Source organism: Pseudochaenichthys georgianus, chromosome 17 (assembly GCF_902827115.2).
Source record: "Pseudochaenichthys georgianus chromosome 17, fPseGeo1.2, whole genome shotgun sequence".
Classification (NCBI taxonomy): domain Eukaryota; kingdom Metazoa; phylum Chordata; class Actinopteri; order Perciformes; family Channichthyidae; genus Pseudochaenichthys; species Pseudochaenichthys georgianus.
This window is the reverse complement of record NC_047519.1, coordinates 30,938,668-30,959,266: the sequence shown is the minus strand read 5'-3', so window position 1 is coordinate 30,959,266 and position 20,599 is coordinate 30,938,668. Positions and strand designations below refer to the sequence as shown.

The 20,599-nt window shown below is 44.5% G+C and overlaps 1 protein-coding gene across 2 annotated transcripts in view; it reads left to right on the top strand.

Moving 5' to 3' along the window:
* Window positions 1-587: 587 nt before the first annotated feature.
* LOC117462860 (macrophage mannose receptor 1-like) overlaps window positions 588-20,599 on the top strand; it is a 28,673-nt gene continuing 8,661 nt past the window's right edge. The window contains exons 1-16 of one of the 2 annotated variants that reach the window (XM_034105208.2): window positions 588-724; window positions 1,040-1,396; window positions 1,725-1,895; window positions 2,364-2,519; window positions 2,641-2,751; window positions 4,238-4,375; window positions 4,488-4,667; window positions 4,836-4,990; window positions 5,261-5,374; window positions 7,761-7,876; window positions 8,013-8,161; window positions 8,248-8,447; window positions 18,435-18,556; window positions 18,755-18,833; window positions 18,926-19,079; window positions 19,269-19,307. In XM_034105208.2, coding sequence (XP_033961099.1) covers window positions 661-724; window positions 1,040-1,396; window positions 1,725-1,895; window positions 2,364-2,519; window positions 2,641-2,751; window positions 4,238-4,375; window positions 4,488-4,667; window positions 4,836-4,990; window positions 5,261-5,374; window positions 7,761-7,876; window positions 8,013-8,161; window positions 8,248-8,447; window positions 18,435-18,556; window positions 18,755-18,833; window positions 18,926-19,079; window positions 19,269-19,307 — 2,305 coding nt within the window. In that variant the 5' untranslated portion in view covers window positions 588-660. The remainder of the gene's footprint in view (window positions 725-1,039; window positions 1,397-1,724; window positions 1,896-2,363; window positions 2,520-2,640; window positions 2,752-4,237; window positions 4,376-4,487; window positions 4,668-4,835; window positions 4,991-5,260; window positions 5,375-7,760; window positions 7,877-8,012; window positions 8,162-8,247; window positions 8,448-18,434; window positions 18,557-18,754; window positions 18,834-18,925; window positions 19,080-19,268; window positions 19,308-20,599) is intronic. The other variant, XM_034105207.1, reaches the window with a different exon arrangement.

Below are 20,599 nucleotides of genomic sequence, written 5' to 3'. Positions count from 1 at the left end.
GCCCAATATTTGCTCGGATACAACCACAACAAAAAAGAAAGTCAGCATTATGATAGCTTCCTTGTTGGGAATATAACACAATATGTCTGGGAAGAACCAAACGACTAACCGCAATGTACTATTATCCGTGTAAATCATGCTTTGCATCAACAGCAATTTGTATCACATCTGCTTCCTCTGTCCTCACATAAGGGTGTACAAATCATAGCAGGCACTTTCATTAGTCATAAATGTAACAATACCAAGTAATAAATGCAATTACTGTAGGTTACCGTATTGGCTTGTAATGTATGTTGAGATAGGAGAGAAAACCTGTTTTGTTTTGCTCTGGTTCACAGGTTATATGCATTAACTGGCTAACACTTAAATTATCATTTACTGGAGCATTCTTGTTTCCCACCCTGTCTGATTATTATGAAATATTTTCTGGGAATGTGTATGAAGATGAAAAAGCCAAATGTGCAAGCATCAGCATTAGCGTGCAGGGAAACAAAATCAGAAGTGAAATCTCAGAGAAAAAAAGTCTAAGACAAGTTCTGACGACTTGGCAGGACAGGATGTGTCAGTACTATAAGATTGACGTTCAACAATTATTCACACACAAAGCAGCAAGAAACGCATGGATAAAGTCTTCAGATGTGAGACATCTCAATCGCAACCATGAGGATAACTTGTACAACCTTACTGCTCCTCATCCAAACATTACAATGTTTGGCTTCAGATGGTACAGTATTTCAACTTTTAAGAGATTTTGTTAGTTTGTTTAGATATGCACTGCTCTTTATGTGAGACTGCAGTGTGCATTCATGTGTCAGTTTGTGTCAGATGAGTTAAACGCATTCTTGTTTATTTGTTACTGTTCAATAGCAAACAGATTTTAGTTTTCGTATTTATATTTTAAAAAGCCAACAGATGATTGTCACTTTGCTTATTAAAGTTCTCTTTATTTTTGAATTATTTTCAGTCAATGATAGACAAACAGTTGTTCAAATATTTTTCTGGTTTCTTGTAGGTAAAGTGTGTCATTCTTTCTTAACAGATTCACCATTTCAACTCACTAACAAGAACACTGGGTTTTGTTTGGTTAAAACAAATAACAACTGCAATGATGTACGCTGGACAAATGGGGACCGACTTCTGGTTCAATTGTCAAATAAGTGCCTTGGAGTCCAAGGTAAAAGTGTGGGAAGTGAAATAAGCCTCCATGAATGTGACGAAAACAGCGACCTCCAAAAGTGGGAATGCAAGAACGGGACATTGCTCGCCCTCAAAGGACAAGAGTTTTACATTGAGCTCACTGCAGACAACACAGCAGTTCTCTCTAAAACAGTCGGACCAAACAACCACCTTACAATTTCAGGGACGTCCAGTGGTGCTTGTGCAAGAACATACAGAGGTACAGTATACAAATGCAATGTTGTTAAGGAACTGCACTTTCCTCAGGGCACCCTACACCAAAACCGTTTCTCATTGGAGTTCAAGTTCTTAAAATAGATTACCAACATTTTTAGAGAAAACCTTTTAGAGAGATGATGTTAAAATATATATTTACATGTTAGCTCTATTCAACAGAAGATTAACATAGTCGTACTCATGCATTGCTATTTACTTATTTATTTCAAAATCACAAAAACATATTTTCAGGATTCCTAACTGTTCAAATATAATCAAGCATTGTGTTGAAGTTGTCAAATAATTGTTGCTTTTTTTCTTGTAACTCTCAGAACTTTTTGCAATTAATGGAAATGCAGCTGGACTGCCGTGCATGTTTCCCTTCAAGTACAAAGACAAGTGGTACTCAAATTGCATTACGCTCGACTCTCCGGAAAGGCATCTTTGGTGTGCAGTTGAAACAAAATATCAAAGCGAACACTGGGGCTTCTGCCCAGTTACAAGTGAGTACTGCCAGTACAATATGTGACTCTTAATACTATTATTGGATTATTATTATTATTATTATTATTATTATTACACCTGCTATTAACTCATTAAAATGCATCTTAGGCCCTTTAACACCTACATTTTCGAGTATGAAAATCAGACTTTTCAGTTTGAATAGAACCAAAATTACAGATGTGAAACCTCCCCTGACCACATCCCAGAACAAACGCCAAACCATTGTCAGGACAGAAGAGTTTGTCTTGGTCTGGATCAAATTGAAACATGGTCTAGTGTCAAAAAATGTTTTTATATAAAAAAATTAGCCACTAAAGTTAAATAATTCAGAACACGTGTCATTTGATTTTCGTAGAGACTATCGCTACTTTACCCCTTACCTTTAATAAAGACAAGATATACGACTTCAGTTCACAGGGAGAAAGTAGCAAACATAAAAATGTTATGTTTCACATTTACATTCATAGCCAAAGAAGACTGGAATACACACCCAACCACAGGAGAATATTACCAGCTCAACTCACAATCAGCTCTGACTTGGCCACAGGCTGAAGCCAGCTGCAAACAGCAGGGGGCCTCCCTGCTGAGTATCTACGATCTTCACCAGCAGGCTTATGTCACAGGTAAGATGACACTGACTCTGAATATATACATATAGACAATGATCAGAAACTTTTAGCCACACAACTAATTAGTGACATTGGGGAAGACTAAATTATTTGTCCTTTTTGATTTCCATGCCAGCACTACTAGGTACAGGAGGTAATAAGCTTTGGACTGGTCTGTTCCTGGATCCAGAGCATGGCTGGAAATGGTCTAATGGGAGACCTTACCGTTATATGAATTGGGACTCTGGTAGGTTATCCCTCCACTTCAGTTCTTTGTGTTTTTATTCTGATATATTAAAATTGCAATATCCTAAAAATGTATAGGAAAAGAAAATCCATCTTAGAAAAAATAGAATCCAGTGTGTTGAGAACAAATGTATACTCAACAAACCACATTTCCATTTTTTTTTTACGAAATGGCCACATTAAAGCTGTAATAGTCTCTTGCATCTTAAAAAAGATAACACTTTGTGTCCAAGCAAGATATAGAAAAGACAATTCAGGCAATTATTATTTTGAAAGTGTTCATGCACTACTAACTGGCCTCTCCAATAAAACCATTGGTCAGTTGCAACTGAAACATTCAAAAAGCAGCTGCTAGATTACTGACAATATTTTAAATATAAAACTAATTTAAAGGCGTTATTTATTGTCTATTCAGTAAGTCACTCAAAGGTCTAGGCCTAAATATATACACAAGCCAGGTACAGTAGGTTCAGCAGGGACCGTTATGCATTCCATTGCTCGAATCAGCTCTCCTTTCAACTAAAGTAGTCCAAATGTAGGGAAAACACTTGCTTTCAGAGTTAGAATAAAAGAGTGACACGGAGACGAAATGGAGACGAAAACGATTTCGAACCGAGGTCGATTTCAAAAAAGTCTTCCGTCCACACGGAATCGGCTCAAGACACGTGTCTGTCCAGTGGAGCTGTACTTCCGCCACAAAATACACCAAAAGCAGCGAATAAGACCGATGACGATTATTAATATTATATTATATTATTATTGTTGCTGATGGTTGTGGTAGAGGAGCTGTAGATTTTCCACTAAAATCTGTATCATGGTCAGTAGCGTCTGGAGCACGAACGCAACCCTGTGATCCGCCATTGTTGTTTTGTTGCCGAAACGCACCAGCAATGACGCGAGGGTGAGCAGGAGAGGTGGGGAGAGGCGGGGCTATGGCGTCATCGTTTAAGGAAATGATCGTATAGGGCGTACACACGGAGCCGCAAACGTTTCGTCTCCAGACTTACCCACTTTGGGAGCCGTTATCAAAGTGTATCGGATTCGGGCTCCGAAGCCGCGGCTTCGTGTGGACGAACCGTTTATACGATAGAGAACATTAGCGGATACAACTGATATCGTCTCCGTGTGGACGGGGCCTTAATCTGTAAGGTTTATAAAAAGGTAACATGATCCCTCATCCATCAACTATAGAAGAATATGAAGCTTTGCTAAACCAACAGGTCAAGTCGGGCGGTGGTGGCGAAGTCGATAGGGACTTGGCTTGGCAATTGGAAGGTCACCAGTTCAAGTCCCCGCAAGACCAAGTGCTACCGAGGTGTCCCTGAGCAAGGCACCGTTCCCTACACTGCTCCTCGGGCGCTGTTCAAAATGGCTGCCCACTGCTCCTAACACTAGGATGGGTCAAATGCAGAGAAACAATTTCCCCACGGGGATTAATAAAGTATATCAAAATCAAAAAAAAAAAAGTAATTGCCGCTTTCTTTTAGGACATCCACTTGCTGATCCTGGACACAACTGTGCAATTGCTGATCCTGCTGTACAGTACTCATGGCAAAGTTCACTTTGCAGCAAGAAACTCGGATACATCTGCTACAGTAAAGCAGCCGAGGCACTGCCTACAAAAGGTGAAGAATAAGATCTATTCTAATCTACTCCACAAATCCCATTTTAAAATGTAGAGCTACATTGTTAACATGTCAATCAATCAATATATTTATTGTTTATTTTCATGATCAGCTGCAGAGACAGGATTTTGTTCAGCCCCTTGGATTCCCTACAATGGCCACTGCTTCAACCTTAACCGCACTCAGAAAACATGGCCTGATGCCCAGAGAGACTGTCGCTTTGAAGGAGGGGACCTCGCCACCATAAGAAATGTGGAAGACCAAAGTTTTGTAATCTCTCAGCTTGGATACAGTACGTGAACAAATTAAAACAAACATAAGTTATCTGTAAAGAAATGATATGGAGAAATGTCCAAAATAAAAAAATGATGTAAGAATAATTCTTCTCATCACTTCTGCTTGTAATTGAATTGTTCTTCCTTTTTTGGTAATACTTTTGTGTTTGTGTCTGTATCTGCAGAATCCACTGATGAGCTTTGGATTGGATTGAATGACAGGAAGACAGAGGGACAGTTTGACTGGATTGACCACTCCACTGTCAGTTTCACTAGCTGGGAATTCGGTAAACCTGCTGTTTCCACTGACATAAAGGACTGTATTCTCATCAGAGGAGAGGTAAGGAGCACTATGTGCACATGTTACCTTTAAATACTGTCTTTGGCATTAACAATAGCTCTTTAACCTGATTTATCAGGCAGTAATATTACTACACTACAAAAAAACACATTACAGTTTGTGTTAAAATGAATAAATAGAGTACATTATGTCTGTATCTTAAGTATGATATACTGTATGTGTACAGTTTTAAGATGTAGTACTGCATTGGTCGTAGTACCCTTTAGTTAGTCTTTACATAAATAAATATGTATTGGTACTTTGTTACAGAATGGGAACTGGGCTGACCGTGTGTGTGAGGAGAAACATGGCTCCATTTGTATGAAGATGAGTGCCTCAATTCCCTCTGGGAACGAGGTGGAGCAGGATAATGGCTGTAAAAGGGTGCGTTAAGTTTATCTGAGTTTTTTTGTATTAAGAAAAAGTGAATCTCTCGTTTTAGTAAATATTATTAAATTATTAGATTATCCTAAAAGTGAAACTTCCAAGCATTCACCAAACTATCATCCTTCAAAGCACAAGTGTTTTTTATCCTTTGTTTAGGTAAGTATTTTGGTTATATCCAGCGCAGCAGATTGAAACACTGCGGGTAGAGTCAGTATGTGAACCCTTCGGAATTACCTGGATTTCTGCATAAATTGGTCATAAAATGTGTTCTGATCTTCATCTAAGTCACAACAACAGACAAACACAGTCTGTTTAAACTAATACCACACAAACAATGATATGTTTTCATGTTTTTATTGAACACATCATGTAAACATTCACAGTGCAGGATGGGAAAAGTATGTGAACCCCTAGGCTAAAGACTTCTTCAAGAGCTAATTGGAGTCAGGAGTCAGCCAACCTGGAGTCCAATCAATGAGACGAGATTGGAGGTGTTGGTTAAAGCTGCCCTGCCCTATAAAAAATACACACCAGTTTTGAATTTGCTATTCTTAAGAAGCATTGTCAGATGTGAACCATGCCTCGCACAAAAGAGCTCTCAGAAGACCTACGATTAAGAATGGTTGACTTGCATAAAGCTGGACAGGGTTACAAAAGTATCTCTAAAAGCCTTGATGTTCATCAGTCCACGGTAAGACAAGTTGTCTATAAATGGAGAAAGTTCAGCACTGTTGCTACTCTCCCTAGGAGTGGCCGTCCTGTAAAGATGACTGCAAGAGCACAGCGCAGAATGCTCAATGAGGTGAAGAAGAATCCTAGAGTGTCAGCGAGAGACTTAAAGAAATCGCTGGCACATGCTAACATCTCTGTTGAGGAATCTACGATACGTAAAACACTGAACAACAATGGAGTTCATGGGAGGACACCACGGAGGAAGCCACTGCTGTCCAGAAAAAACATTGCTGCACGTTTGAAGTTTGCAAAAGAGCACCTGGATGTTCCACAGCACTACTGGCAACATATTCTGTGGACAGATGAAACCAAGGTTGAGTTGTTTGGAAGGAACACACAACGCTATGTGTGGAGAAAAAAAGGCACATCACACCAAGATCAAAACCTCATCCCAACGGTGAAGTATGGTGGAGGGAGCATCATGGTTTGGGGCTGCTTTACTGCCTCAGGGCCTGGACAGATTGCCATCATCGACGGAAAAATGAATTCTCAAGTTTATCAAGACATTTTGCTGGAGAACTTAAGGCCATCTGTCCACCAATTGAAGCTCAACAGAAGATGGGTGATGCAACAAGACAACGACCCAAAGCACAGAAGTAAACCAACAAAAGAATGGCTTCAACAGAAGAAAATACGCCTTCTGGAGAGACCCAGTCAGAGTCCTGACCTCAACCCAATTGAGATGCTGTGGCATGACCTCAAGAGAGCGATTCATTCCAGACATCCCAAGAATATTGCTGAACTGAAACAGTTTTGTAAAGAGGAATGGTCCAAAATTCCTCCTGACCGTTGTGCAGGTATGATATGCAACTATAGGAAACGTTTGGTTGAGGTTATTGCTGCCAAAGGAGGGTCAACCAGTTATTAAATCCAAGTCCCCGGTATGTCAGGGAACTCACGCAGCGTCAGCAAATAAAACTCTCTCTTTTTCTCCGTACTTAAATCTCTAATAACGGGGGTACAACAGAGCTGATCCAGATTTGCGTCCGATATGACGTAATATCGGCAATGCGGACCCACGGCACTATCAGAAAGTTGCTATCAGAAACAATGCCCGACTGTTTTGGACGTAATATGGTCTTTGTTTACATTAGCAAGCATGCTAACACTCAGAGCTACTGTAACGCAGTACTGCATAGAGCACATGTGTTTAAAAAGCAGGAAATAAAAAAAGAAACTCACCTTGATGGGATCACGGGAGCATTAAACTGAATCTGCCGTGTCATTCTGAGCAGGCATTTGCTCCACCTTCTCTTTTTGCTCCACCGCCCTGTTAGAGAACCTGCAGTTTTCTAACAGGGCTGAAACAGAGGGATATGAGGGATGTCTAAAATGCATGATCTGTTTGGTATTTTGAGCCAAACACATCATATACATGTTTTTTATATATTTGTATATATCTGAGACCCATAATATATGCCTAAAAATAGCATAATACTAGGTGCAATTTAAAGGTCCATCACTATTATGTGGCAGATATTTTCCTCACAAAGGCCAAAATAAACAGCAAAACTCAATAGAATATTACACTTGTACAGTTGGACTGACACACGGTTTCAAATGAATACTAATGTGAAACCTTACTTTGCTATCAAAATAGTAAGTGATCTTACAATTGTCTTTTTTCCATAATTGTTTTTCATCAATCCAGGGGTGGAGAAAGCATGGCTCTTACTGCTACTTTATAGGGATCCAGACCAAAACCTTGGATGAAGCTCAAGATGACTGCAGGAGATCAAATTCCTACTTAGCTGATGTTTCAAATGCGTAAGAACACATATTATTTTTCGAGAGGTTCCAAAGAAATGCAAACAAAAGTAAAATCATAAAAAAATGTTTGTCTCTGTAAAACATTTTACTGACACCAGAAATCCTGCGACCTTAACGGTTTAACTATTTCCAGAGTGGATAATGCCTTCCTTGTCAGCTTGGTTGGGTTGAGACCAGAGAAATACTTCTGGCTGGGCCTCTCAAACCAGAATGACATCGATCAATTTGTGTGGACCAATGCCAACTCAGTGAGGTTTACTCACTGGAATGCTGAAATGCCAGGTATGGCGACATTCTAAAATCTATAAGATGACTCAGAAAAGGGCCTGAAAACTGACAATTCATAATTTCTCCCTCAACAATTCAAGGTCACCAACAGGGGTGTGTTGCCATGACGACAGGGTTTTTTGCTGGCCTCTGGGATGTGCTGCCCTGCACCAATAAGGAGAAATACATCTGTAAACATCTGGCAGAGGGGGCAGTTTTAACCCCTGCACCACCTAGTGTTACCCCTACAAAATGTGCAGAAGGCTGGACTCGAGTGGGATCAAGAAACTATTGCTTTAAGGTATTATAACATGTATTAAAAAAAGATAATAATAAAAAGATTAGAGGATAACTTATGACAATACTCAGGGTTTTGTCTAAAGCGGGTAACAGGGGCGCTGCGCCCTCTTACCAAAATGCAGATTTTCTCCGTAAAATGTTAAAGTGATGCCAGAAAACAATATTTCTGTTTGTCCAAAACTGTATCATTACAAAAAAATATGAAAATCATCATAGACCGTCAGGCGGCATAGACAGCTTTGTTTTGACGGAGCTCTGAATAAATAGGGGATCGATGTCCAATCGGTCTGCCTCTAGATGAGTGACTTACACAAGCTTACACTTAAACTGGGATTTCTGAATGATATCGTTTATTTTACTGTCCTTTTTTCAGCAGAGGAAGTAAAGAAACCGTTACTGGGGATTTATTTTTTGTTAAGGGGGCAATATATGACTCAGCAGGTTCAAGACATGAAGAAACTATAAGTTACTTACGTAACCCCAGTCTCAGAGTAACATGAAGTGAGATGTCTCATTATGGGATGCGCCTCATCGCGGAGCAAACAGAAGCATCAATCTCATTACGCCAATCCTGATTGGCTGGTGATCTTGACGTCAGCGTCAGGGGAAATCACCCCCTATAAGTAGCTTGCGCCACAACGCATGCGTCATTCAAAATAAGCACCTCTTCTCGCTTCACCATAGCAAGGAGGGCCGTCTGGTGAGACATCTCACTTCATGTTACTCTGAGTCCTGGGGTTACATAAGTAACCTATAGGTCTCATTCATAACACTCCGTTCGATGTCTCACTATGGGATATTGTAGCTCCCGTATTGCCAGACGAGCTTATCTCGAAGATCACCGATCAACCAGAGTTTAACAGGTGGAGTCCCGACTCAACAAGGTGCCCAGCACTGCTCGGGCCAGGCTTGGAGCGGAGACGTCTAGCCTGTAAAAGCGGACAAAAGTGAGCGGCGAGGACCAGCTCGCCGCTGCACAGATGTCTTGGATGGAAACACCCTTGAACAAATCCCAGGATGTAGCCAGGCCCCGAGTCGAGTGAGCCCGCAGACCCGAAGGTGCTTGCAGATTCTGACTCGTATAGGCCAAAGCAATCGCCTCCACGATCCAGTGGGATAGTCGTTGCTTAGTAACAGGCTTACCCTTGTGAGGTTTAGCCCAGGACACGAAGAGTTGGTCATTAAGACGAACCTCTTTTGATTTGTCCATATATGTGTGTAAAGCCCGGACTGGACACAACAGATCCTGCTGCTGCTCCCCGGAGGAAACCAGCTGCGGAGGAAATGCCTCAATGTCAATTGGGGTACACGAACCAACCACCTTTGGTGTAAAGGCAGGGTTGGGTTTCAACAACACTCTCGTTTGCCCTGGGGCGAACTGAGTGCATAAGGGATGTACAGACAGTGCATGGATATCGCTGACCCGCTTGGCGGATGCCAGGGCCAGTAACAGCACTGTCTTGAGTGACAGATGTTTCATGTCAGCTCCTTCCAGGGGTTCAAATGGGGTCATTTTGAGCCCATTTAAAACCACTGCCAGGTCCCATAAGGGCACCAGCGACCTGGAGACAGGGAGGAGCCTGCGAGCTCCCTTCATAAAACGGCAAACCAAAGGATGTTGGCTAGCCGTCTTACCCTCAAAGACCACATGGCATGCAGCAATAGCAGCCAGGTACACCTTGATCGTGGAGAAAGCTCTGTGTTTTTCGATCAAGTCCTGTAGAAATGATAAAATCACCCCGACAGGACATTGAAAAGAGATGTGTCCTTCTTGAAGGCACCACTCCTCAAACACCCTCCACTTACAGTCGTAAAGAGACCTGGTGGAGGAAGCTCTCGCACTCTGAATAGTGTTTATCACCTTCTGAGGGAATCCCACTGTATTCAGATTGTACCACTCACGGGTCAGGCCCATAGTGCCCTGTGCTCTGGGCGTGGGTAAAGGATCGCCCCCCCCGCCTGAGACAATCTGTCCCTGCGTGGTGGGGGCTGCCATGACTGCCCGCACAACAGCTGATATATCCCCGCCAGCCCGTATATTGCGGGCTAGGGTGGAAACATCAGAGTACGTGTGTGGCGTTGCTCCTTCACTCTGGCCAGAGTTGGGGGTAACAGAGCCAGGGGTGGGAACGCGTACAGAGGACCCGGAGGTCAATCGTGTACGAGTGCGTCCCCGCCTAACAGTGCGTTTAAATCGTGCATTAAAGAGAACAGCTGTCATTGAGCATTTTCTCCTCTTGCGAACAGACTTAACGCGGCTCCGCCATAACGCACCCACAGCGGACTCCCGATCCTTGGATGTGGAGTCCAGTCTGCATAGAGTGGTGCACCTCTGGACAGTAATTCTGTCCCTAGGTGCATAACTCCCGATACCTGTGTCGTTCTCAGAGAGAGGAGACGTCTGCCGCTCCAAGGGATCAGTTTGTGTGCCAGTGTGTCTGACTGGAGACAACGCAACCTCCCCTGGCGGTTCATACACGATATCGTGTTGTCTGTCCTCACGAGGACATGATGTCCTCTGAGAGAAGGCAGGAAGCGTTTTTGGGTGGGGAACACCGCTAAAAGCTCCGGGTAGTTTACGTGTGCCCGCTGGAAGTCTCTGCTCTAGGAACCTCTCACCGGGCGACCTTCGTAAATACCCTATCAGCCTGTCTGACCTGCGTCCGTGGTGACCACCTTCCGTGAAAGGACGGCACCCGTAGGCGCGTCCCGCACTAGAAAAGTCGGGTGTAGTGCCACTACGCATTACATAATAACCAAAACTCTCCGTACGCCATGGCGTTCGGGGTTTAGTTTTATTATGAGGCCCATGTTGAGCGGGTGCTTTACGAGGACATTTTCCTCCGTAATCTGACTCCGCTCGGCGGGCATTATAGATAAAACCCTTCTTTCTAGGAGAGAGAGAACCTCTCTCTCCAGAATATGGGTTGACTCTCTCTGGGTTTGTGAAAACAGATAAATTATAACTGTTTTGAGAAGCCCAGGCAGATGTCGTGAGTATCTCCTGCTGTATGCTCCTTAGAGCCAGCTGGGATGTCACGCTTACGGCTCCGGCCGGCACTGCGCATGCGCGTGACGGAGGTGCCTTTACAGCTCCAGCCGGCACTGCGCATGCGCGTGCCGGTGGTGCCCTTAAAGCCCCAGCCGGCACTGCGCATGCGTGTGGCGGTGGCTTCACGGACCCGTCAATAATCCGTCTTTTGAGAGGTGCCGTAGCTGCTCTCAAAAGGGGAAGAATTGGCGGGCTGTCCATTACAGCTCTAGCCGGCACTGCGCATGCGCGTGACGGTAGTGCCCCTAAAGCCCCAACTGGCACTGCACATGCGCGTGGCGGTGGTGCCTTCACAGACCCGTTTATTATCCGCCTTTTGAGAGAGGCCGTAGCTCCTCTCAGAAGGGGATTTATAGTTAACGGACTGTTTATTGTCTTTCTTTTCATTTTTTTGAGCTGCGCCCTTGGCCGAAGCCTGGATGCATCAGCGGAAAATGGTTTATTCAAACAAGAAAGATGTGACATGTGTTTTATGCGGACTTGAGGATGACGTTGAGGCATCTCTCGAGGCGGCGGGGACACATTTAGAGCCGGGGGAAGAACTTCCAGCTCTGTCACGGAGGGGAGAAGGAGGGGCTGTCAGGTCGCTCGCTTCTTCTTCCTCGACTGCTGGCCGAAATTCTGGGTTGGCTGCGCCTGGGCTGCAGCCGGAACCGGAGATTTTCTAGGCCAACTCGCCCTCATCTCCTGCCTGGGCTGGGGACTCGGGGCGGGCTGCGACCTCTGCTGTCCTGGTACTTTGAACCTAGCAGAGCTCGGTGCAGCTTGGGCGAAGGGCCGCCGTTGCAAAGGCCGCGGCTGGACCCTTCGAGGGAGACAGAGGTGGAGGGCCTCGTCTTCCTTCTTTTTCGTCTCGCACTTCCTCTGCATGGAAGCGAGAGCGGAGCCGAAAATCCCCTCGGGAACGATGGGCATGTCAAGCACATCTTCCTTTTCCCGGTCTGGGAGGTTGGTGAGGTTGAGCCATCTAGCTCTTTCCTGCACCACCATGATCCCCATTACCTTGCCCGTGGCCTGGACGGCGCAGCGTTGGACACGGAGACAAATGTCTGTGACCGCGGCTATCTCGTCCAGAGTGGCCGGTCCAGGATTGCTCGACATATCCTCACAGAGCTCCGCTTGGTACGCGGTTAGCATCGAGGAAACGTTCAGAGCCCTGGCGGACAATGCTGCGGCTCTGTAGGCCCGTTCAGTCATGGTCGACTGGAATCGGTCCGTTTTTGCTGGCAGCGTGGGGTTCCTGCTTGGTGGCTGGCCCATCCTCGGTAGGAGGTGGGCTGCTACCAGCGGTTCCATAGGTGGTATGTGGAGCAGGCCGAGCCTCTCCATACCGTCACAGTCAAGGGAGTAGGCACCCTGGATTGGGGCCTTGTTGCTAAAGGGCCGGTCTCTCCACGAGACCGACACCTCATCCAACATCTCCGGGAAGACCGGAAGGAGTTGCCTCTTTGTCCTCGTTGTTTGGGAAAAAAGTTTCCCCTCGTAACGGGACCTGGAGGTCTCCTTGGCCATTTCGGGCCACGGGATGTCTAGCCTGGACGCGGCGCGCTGACACACGGCCTGCAGGTCCATGCTTAGACAGGGCGAAGCTGGTGTGCTATCGCCCGGGAGAGCAGCCATCGCTCCCGGCTTTGCAGCCTGAGCCGATGACATGAAGATGTCGTCTTCCTGCTCATCCGAGTCAGACAGGAGGAACTCAGAGGTATACTCTTCGTTCTCCATGTAGTCTAACTCCAGGACATCTTCCGCGGGTGAAACCATGGTGTGGTCCAGCCGGGAGCCCCAGCTTGGTATAGCGTGGGGCCCCGTTCCCGCGTCTCTTGCCGCCACCGGATCTCGGCCTGATATGGCGCGGGATTCCGGTTCTGCGGGTGCCGCTGTCGATGAGCCCCAGACCGCAGTGAGGGGCTCCATCTCTGCGGCGGACGCCCCCGTGTCTTGATTGCTGGTCGGCAGATCAGTGGACATGAGGGGGTCCCGTCCCGACAGGCTAGCTTGTTGTGCTAACCTTCGGTGGAGGCTCTTCACAGTGAGGCGGGCACAATGTCCGCACGAGCCGGGGTTGTCAATGGCCTCCTGGGCGTGTTCCAGCCCGAGGCAGGACGAACAGATCTGGTGTGAGTCTGTGCCTGACACTTTCAACCCGCAGCCTGCAGCGCCGAGCCTCCGAATTCCTGACTCCTCTGGTGTGAGGGAGAGAGGCGTCCATCTCGTTCGCCGTGAGGTGTGGAGAGGGCCCGCTCGTAACAGGTACGTCGAGAAAAAAGTGTTACCAATCTGTCTTTAATCCGGGGAAAAAAGGACAGTGTGGGTCTTTTTTCTCAAAGGATATTACCTGGTGTGGTAATATTCCTGTAATCCTTTTCTCCTCCGTGAGAAGAGAAAAGAAAAAAGCGTCCTCGCTACCGTGGTGTCGGCAGTGAGGGAAAAAACACAAGCTAGCAACGGGTGTGTTGCTAACTTGAAAGTCAAAACCTTACCTTAACTCCAGAGGAAGAACGGCGAGGTTGACTATAATACTAACTGGTGTGTTAGTACCATACTCTTCTGCGAGGCAGAATAGGGTAGCCGGCTAACGCCCGTCGACCGAAAATTAGCTTTGGTTCAGTCTGTGGACTGTTAAGCTAGCCCGGCTACTATTAGAGATGTGCTCTGAAGCGAGAAGAGGTGTTTGAATGACGCATGCGTCGTGGCGCAGGCTACTTATAGGGGGTGATTTCCCCTGACGTTGACGTCAAGATCACCAGCCAATCAGGATTGGCGTAATGAGATTGATGCTTCTGTTTGCTCCGCGATGAGGCGCATCCCATAGTGAGACATCGAACGGAGTGTTATGAATGAGAACTATTGTTTTCTGCTTCGCCCTCATACCATATTTTTCTAGAAAAACCCCTGATACTATAATACTCTATAAACACTCTTTATATTGCATCTACGATAATGAATGTTGGACATGGGATGCATTTTTTGTTTGGTCAAAACTAATTAAGGAAACGTAATTCCTGCCCTTGCAATTTGAATTATATTATTGATTTTCTCCTCCGTGTTAGCTTGATGAGTCTGGTAACCAGTGGCGGGCCGTGCATTTCACACCTAGGCCTTCAGTGATGTCCGACACAGTCCTACCTGAATTATTCCACCTCTTAATAGCATCATTATGACGCCATGGCTCTAGAAACTATACATTTAGACAGAAACGCAGTATAACCGGGCATTGCATCACCTTAACATAGTCAAGTACAACAGAGTTATATTAATATTTCCGAAGCATTTATAATCAATATATCCGCATTTACAATTAAGAGTGTTAAACTACCAGCTTTAAGATCGCTTGGATACTGTCAAAACTTAAAAATAAAAGGGGCTTTTAAGGCATTAGTCTACAAAGTTTTATTAAGTCCACCAAAAGTATGTGAGCTTTAACAAGTGTGTTCACTAAACAGCGCATTGTCGCACCCAAAGCAGTTTCATTTAAGAAACGTGACGATAAAGACACAAACTATTCACTGAAAATAAAAGAAAACAAACAATTAATTTGCATTTGTTCATGAGGATATATTTGCGACAGTGGTGAAAGTGTATTCCTAGCCCTGAATGTCCACTTTGATAAAGGTTAAACCAAACAATTCAACAAGTCTCCTTGAGTTTTACTGCACAGCTGAGCCAGTGCGTCACACACATCTCTATATCTCTTGCAGAAGCATCACACATTTATTTTTTATATATTTGTCATTTTAATTACATATATATTAATTCGTTAATATTGATTTAATATTAACGACATAAAATGACAAAAATATACTTAAAATAAAATAAAAAATAAAATGCTTTGTACTCACCAAAACAACTGATTATTTGAACACAAAATCCATCCTCCTTTCTTTCCTCAAGAAGACTTCAATGACTCTGTTGTACAGTTTATCTGTGCGTTTCAGTTCCACCAATAAGTCATTTTCTATAGACATGAAGGCTAATGATGAAAGCCGAGTCTGTCCAGTAGAATTTCTGGCATAAGTTTTAATTCGCTTTAAGGCCGAGAATGACCGCTCGACAGAAGCGGTGGACACAGGGATAGTCACTGCCACACATGCCAATGTGTAAAGCTGCCCCATGCTCTCACTCAGATTTTTCCGCTTAAGGAAATCAAGGAGATCAGTGGGACTTTTCCCTTCAAAATCAGTCATGGCATACATTACAGTCAGTTCTGTTTTTAGCCGGGACAGATCGAACAGTGTTCCGTGACTCTGTGTTAATTTGGCTAAGGCTGTTTGCGGGATTTTTTTCCGGTAGGTCTGAAAGTGCTGGGGGTCCAGGAGGGAGAGAAACATTAATTTTTCGTGGTCTTGAAACCTACTCCGTATCTGGCAAAGAATGTTGTCCAGAATATTGCTGTGGAGTTGTTGGTAGTATGCGCGAAGGTCTCCTTGTGCTGTACGTGGGCCTCTGCGTGCGCTCGGACCATTTGAGATGCGCGCTGTGTCCTCGTAGATCTGACGAAACTGGCACCTCTCTCGCTCAATTGTGTCACAAAACTCGTTCACCCTTGTCAGACAGAATTGTACATCCAATGTTTGTTTCTGTAGTATTCCAAAGAGCACATCTGAATGCTTAAAAATCCCATTGAATGTTTCAAGCAAAAAACAAAACTCAAAATCATCCAGACGTGCATTAAATCCATCAGCGCTAAGCATAGTATCCCCATCATACTCCTCATGATGTTCCAGTATGTGGTCAAACACCTCCTTTAGGGAAACTCTCTTCTCAAAGACTGCATTGACCAATCTCGATGTATATTGCCACCGCGTTGGTGCAACATTAGGAAGACGACGCTTGCAAATGTCATCCAGCAGTTGCGTGCGCTTAGGGGATCTGGAGAAAAATGCTGCAAGGCCATTGAGGCTGGCAAAAAAGACCTTGCATTCTTTAAGCTTTGAGGCCCCTTGAGTCAGTACTAAATTTAGTCGATGTGCATAGCAGTGAATGAATAAGGCCATAGGTGCCCTCTCCTTAACTTTAGCCTGCACCCCATTTAGTCCAGATGCCATGACCGCTGCGCCATCATAACACTGTGCCACAACTTTATCCAGACTACATTCATATTCCTCCATGAAACGGAAAATGAGAGCGGCAATGTCATCAGCTCGCTTGCCGCTTGTAACATCTTCAAATCTGACAAACCGCTCCTTGACACCTGTGTCCGTCACATAACGCAGGACAAGTGCCAGCTGTGCTACATGACCCACGTCTGTCGTCTCGTCCACCATAACAGTGACAAAGGGTGCTTTTTTAATCTCCATTTTGATCTCTTCTCCCATCACTTGAGCAATAGCATAAATCAGGTCGTTTTGTATTTTGCCTGACGTCCCAGTAAACACTTTGTTTGTGGACAGGTGGTAATGCAAGTCTGTGTTGTTCTCAGCAAGCAAAGAAAGAAGCTCCACGTAGTTTCCTCTGTTTCTGGAGTCGGCGCTTTCATCATGTCCCCTAAATGAAAGTTCCTGTTTACCCAAAAACAGGACACAATCAATCAGTCTTTTCAATATTTCCCTATTTTTGTTCACCCTTTCGTTGTGGAGCTCCGTTTCCCGGCGCACTTGTTCGTTGAGCTGTAGATCCACTCGGGTGTCCCCAAAGGTTTTCAAAAGCACCATTGCTTGTAAGTGCCCAGCCGTGCTTTGGTGTCTCGTTGCTGCCTTGGTTAGACAACTCAAGTTTGCAAATCCAGTGTGGCTCCAAACACCAAATCGATCATTTGCAAATAGCAGGCATTCCCAGCAGTACAATTTGCAGTGCCTCTCGGAGGCTGTGAGCCAGGGGTACCGCTCGTAGTTAGTCATTTGAAAGTGGCGGACAAACCCTTTTCCCCGCTGTGATAGGCTAGCTAGCTTCGGGGTTGGCCGTTCTCTTCTCACAATCTCTAGCTTTTCTTGAAAAGTTCGTCTTGAAAATGGCGTTGTAATGATATCTGCGACCAAATCGATCTCTTCTCCTCCTTCAGCCATTGTGGGTTTAAAAAAAACAGCTTGTAGAAATCTACACAAATTAGCTCGTTCAAATTCACGTTCAGTTTGCTAGCTCTACATAGCTCTGCCTCTCAATAATGCGTATCCAATCAAAAGACGTGCACGTGCTGACGTCATCGTACGCCTGCTAGCTGGCCCGTTGTCGCCAACTCAAAATCTGATTGGCTAACGCCACAGTTTTGTTTCCGTTCACTTTAAGCTACAGGCGCCCGCACTGTTGATTCTGAAGGCCTAAGGGCAGATTTCTTGGACCCTGGCAACACATTATGGCTGAAATATGATTGGATAAAAGCTCTAACATAAAGGCCAGCCCTCCAAATCTTGTTCTGAGGCTGGAAGCAGCGCAACCAAGAGGAAAGCTCTGAAATGAAAAGCATAGACTATGGGGAATAATTTAATACATATTTGTGGAAAAAATATATCAAAATTAAATTTATATTCTGATGATGTTTAGGCCAGCAGAGAAGGCCTTGCTGGCCCTGACGGCCCACCACTGCTGGTAACACATAACACAGAATAATATGGACTCTAGAATTAATAAATTAAATACTTACTAGCAAAATATTTTTGCTGAAATGCAACTTTCAAAATCTAAAATTATCTTCAGTCAGCAGTATAAATATTAATTATCATATAACCTAATCCCTAATTGTTTTCTTAGATTTAGAATACCATTCTACTATAATATTTGTTATTATAAAGAAAACTGGCATTGCAGCGGGTGACCTGAATAGCAGGTGCTAATGCCATTCCCTGGTTCAGATACTTGTTTAAGTCTTTTCAATAACTGATAAAAAAAGAATTGTAACTACTCAACTACAACATAAAGTCCAAAAAACAACAACACTGCTTTCTTGTAGTGAAGTAACACTGCCAAACCATGTTGAACATGTTTTTCCTTGTGTTGTTGTAGCTGTTTGCACGGGAAAGCTCTGACGCGAAGACCTGGTATGAGGCCAGGGATTTCTGCATGGCCCTCGGGGGGGACCTGCTCAGTATCCACAGTTCTGAGGAGCTAAAATCAATACAAACACGGTACAGTATGAACTGTCAAAGTACAACAATACAAATATACTGGTTAATGCAAAAGATAGGGGTCACCTAGTCAGTCAACAGAGCACTGGGGCATCCATCTACAGATTACTTCTAAATTAGGCAAAATGTTGTTCTTTTAATGTGTTTTAAACGTTTTGATAATTATGATAATATAATCATAATTTAAATATTGTTCAGACGTGAATCTGGAAGAGCCTGGATTGGACTTAGTGCCCCTGACCCAACAACCGGTTATGTGTGGAGCGATGGATCTCCCGTGAGTAACCAGTATTCTAGTTTAATCGCTGTAACATTTAGTTAAGAATAACTTTATTACAATTATTATGTGTTTTTCTCTTGTTTTTACAGCTGCATTTTCAACACTGGGAGGATGGAGAGCCTAACAACAGAAACAACGTAGAATCTTGCACTGAGATATTCTTAACACACTGGTATAGTGTTTGGAAATGGAACGATGTGCACTGTGAGAGGTACCGTAATTGGCTATGCCAGATCCGTGCAGGTAAGATGAGGAACTGAAACCATTTAGTTTGTTTACAATTTTTTCAAAGAAGAGCTTGTCACTCTTTTGTTACTGTTAATCATATTTCCCTAGGGTATTTTGGTAAACTCAACCTAAAGCTGCCTAATATCCCTCCAGTGCTCTGTTTAGAGTTCTGAGTAAAATGTTCTTCTGTCTATCTTCTTACAGGAGTAACTCCAAATCCAACCCCAGGCCCGGTCACTCCTGGTAAGTGGGCCATTTCATAACCATATAGAAAATACCAAACTGAACTGTGTATTGTATGCTTTAAATTACTTCTGGTACATCACTGTGGGTTGATCCTCATTTAAAAGTATAGTATTAAGTTGACCATGTTTACTTTCTTAGTATGGAAAGTTAGCTTGCTTACTGAACATTACATTATATTACATTGCATTTAGCTGACGCTTTTATCCAAAGCAACTTACAATAAGTACATTCGACCAGAAAGACACAACCTTGAAGAAAACAGAATCATATAAGTACATCAGGTTTCATAGAGCCAAGCATTTCAAGTCGAAAGAGATGAGTTTTCAGTCTGCGCCGGAAGGTGTGTAAGCTTTCTGCTGTCCTGATGTCAATGGGGAGTTCATTCCACCATTTTGGAGCCAGGATAGCAAACCCACGTGTTTTTGCTGATGGGAACTTGGGTCCCCCTCGCAGCGAGTCGTTTGGCTGACGCGCTGAAGCGTACAGTTTAACCATGTCCTGGATGTAGGAAGGGCCAGATCCATTCGCAGCATGGTATGCAAGTACCAGTGTCTTGAAGTGAATTCTAGCAGTTACCGGAAGCCAGTGAAGGGAGCGGAGGAGCGGAGTGGTGTGGGAAAATGTAGGAAGGTTGAAGACCAGACGAGCCGCTGCATTCTGATGAGCTGCAGAGGTCGGATGGCACATGCAGGTAGACCAGCCAGGAGGGAGTTGCAGTAGTCTAGGCGTGAGGTGACGAGAGCCTGGACCAGAAGCTGCGTCGCTTTCTGGGTCAGCTGGGGACGTATCTTCCTGATGTTGTAAAGCATTTATCTGCAGCAACGGGTTGTAGCAGCGATGTTTGCAGTGAAGGACAGGTTGTTATCTAGGATCACACCCAGATTCCTTGCAGTCTGGGTCGGGGAGTTTGTGTTTGTGTACAAGGAGAAGAGGAGGGGACCAAGAACAGAGCCCTGAGGGACTCCTGTAGTTAATTGACAAGGGTCGGACTCGGACCCTCTCCAAGTTACCCTGTAGGTACGGTCTTTGAGGTATGAGGTGAGGAGGGAAAGTGCAGAGCCTGAAACTCCAAGTTCTTGGAGAGTGCGAAGGAGGATCTGATGGTTCACTGTGTCGAATGCAGCAGACAGGTCCAAAAGGATGATGACAGAGGAGAGGGATGCTGCTTTGGCAGTGTGCAGTTCTTCAGTGACAGCAATGAGAGCAGTTTCTGTGGAGTGACCTGCCTTGAAACCAGACTGGTGCTGATCCAGAAGGTTGTTCTAATGGAGATAACAGGAGAGTTGTTT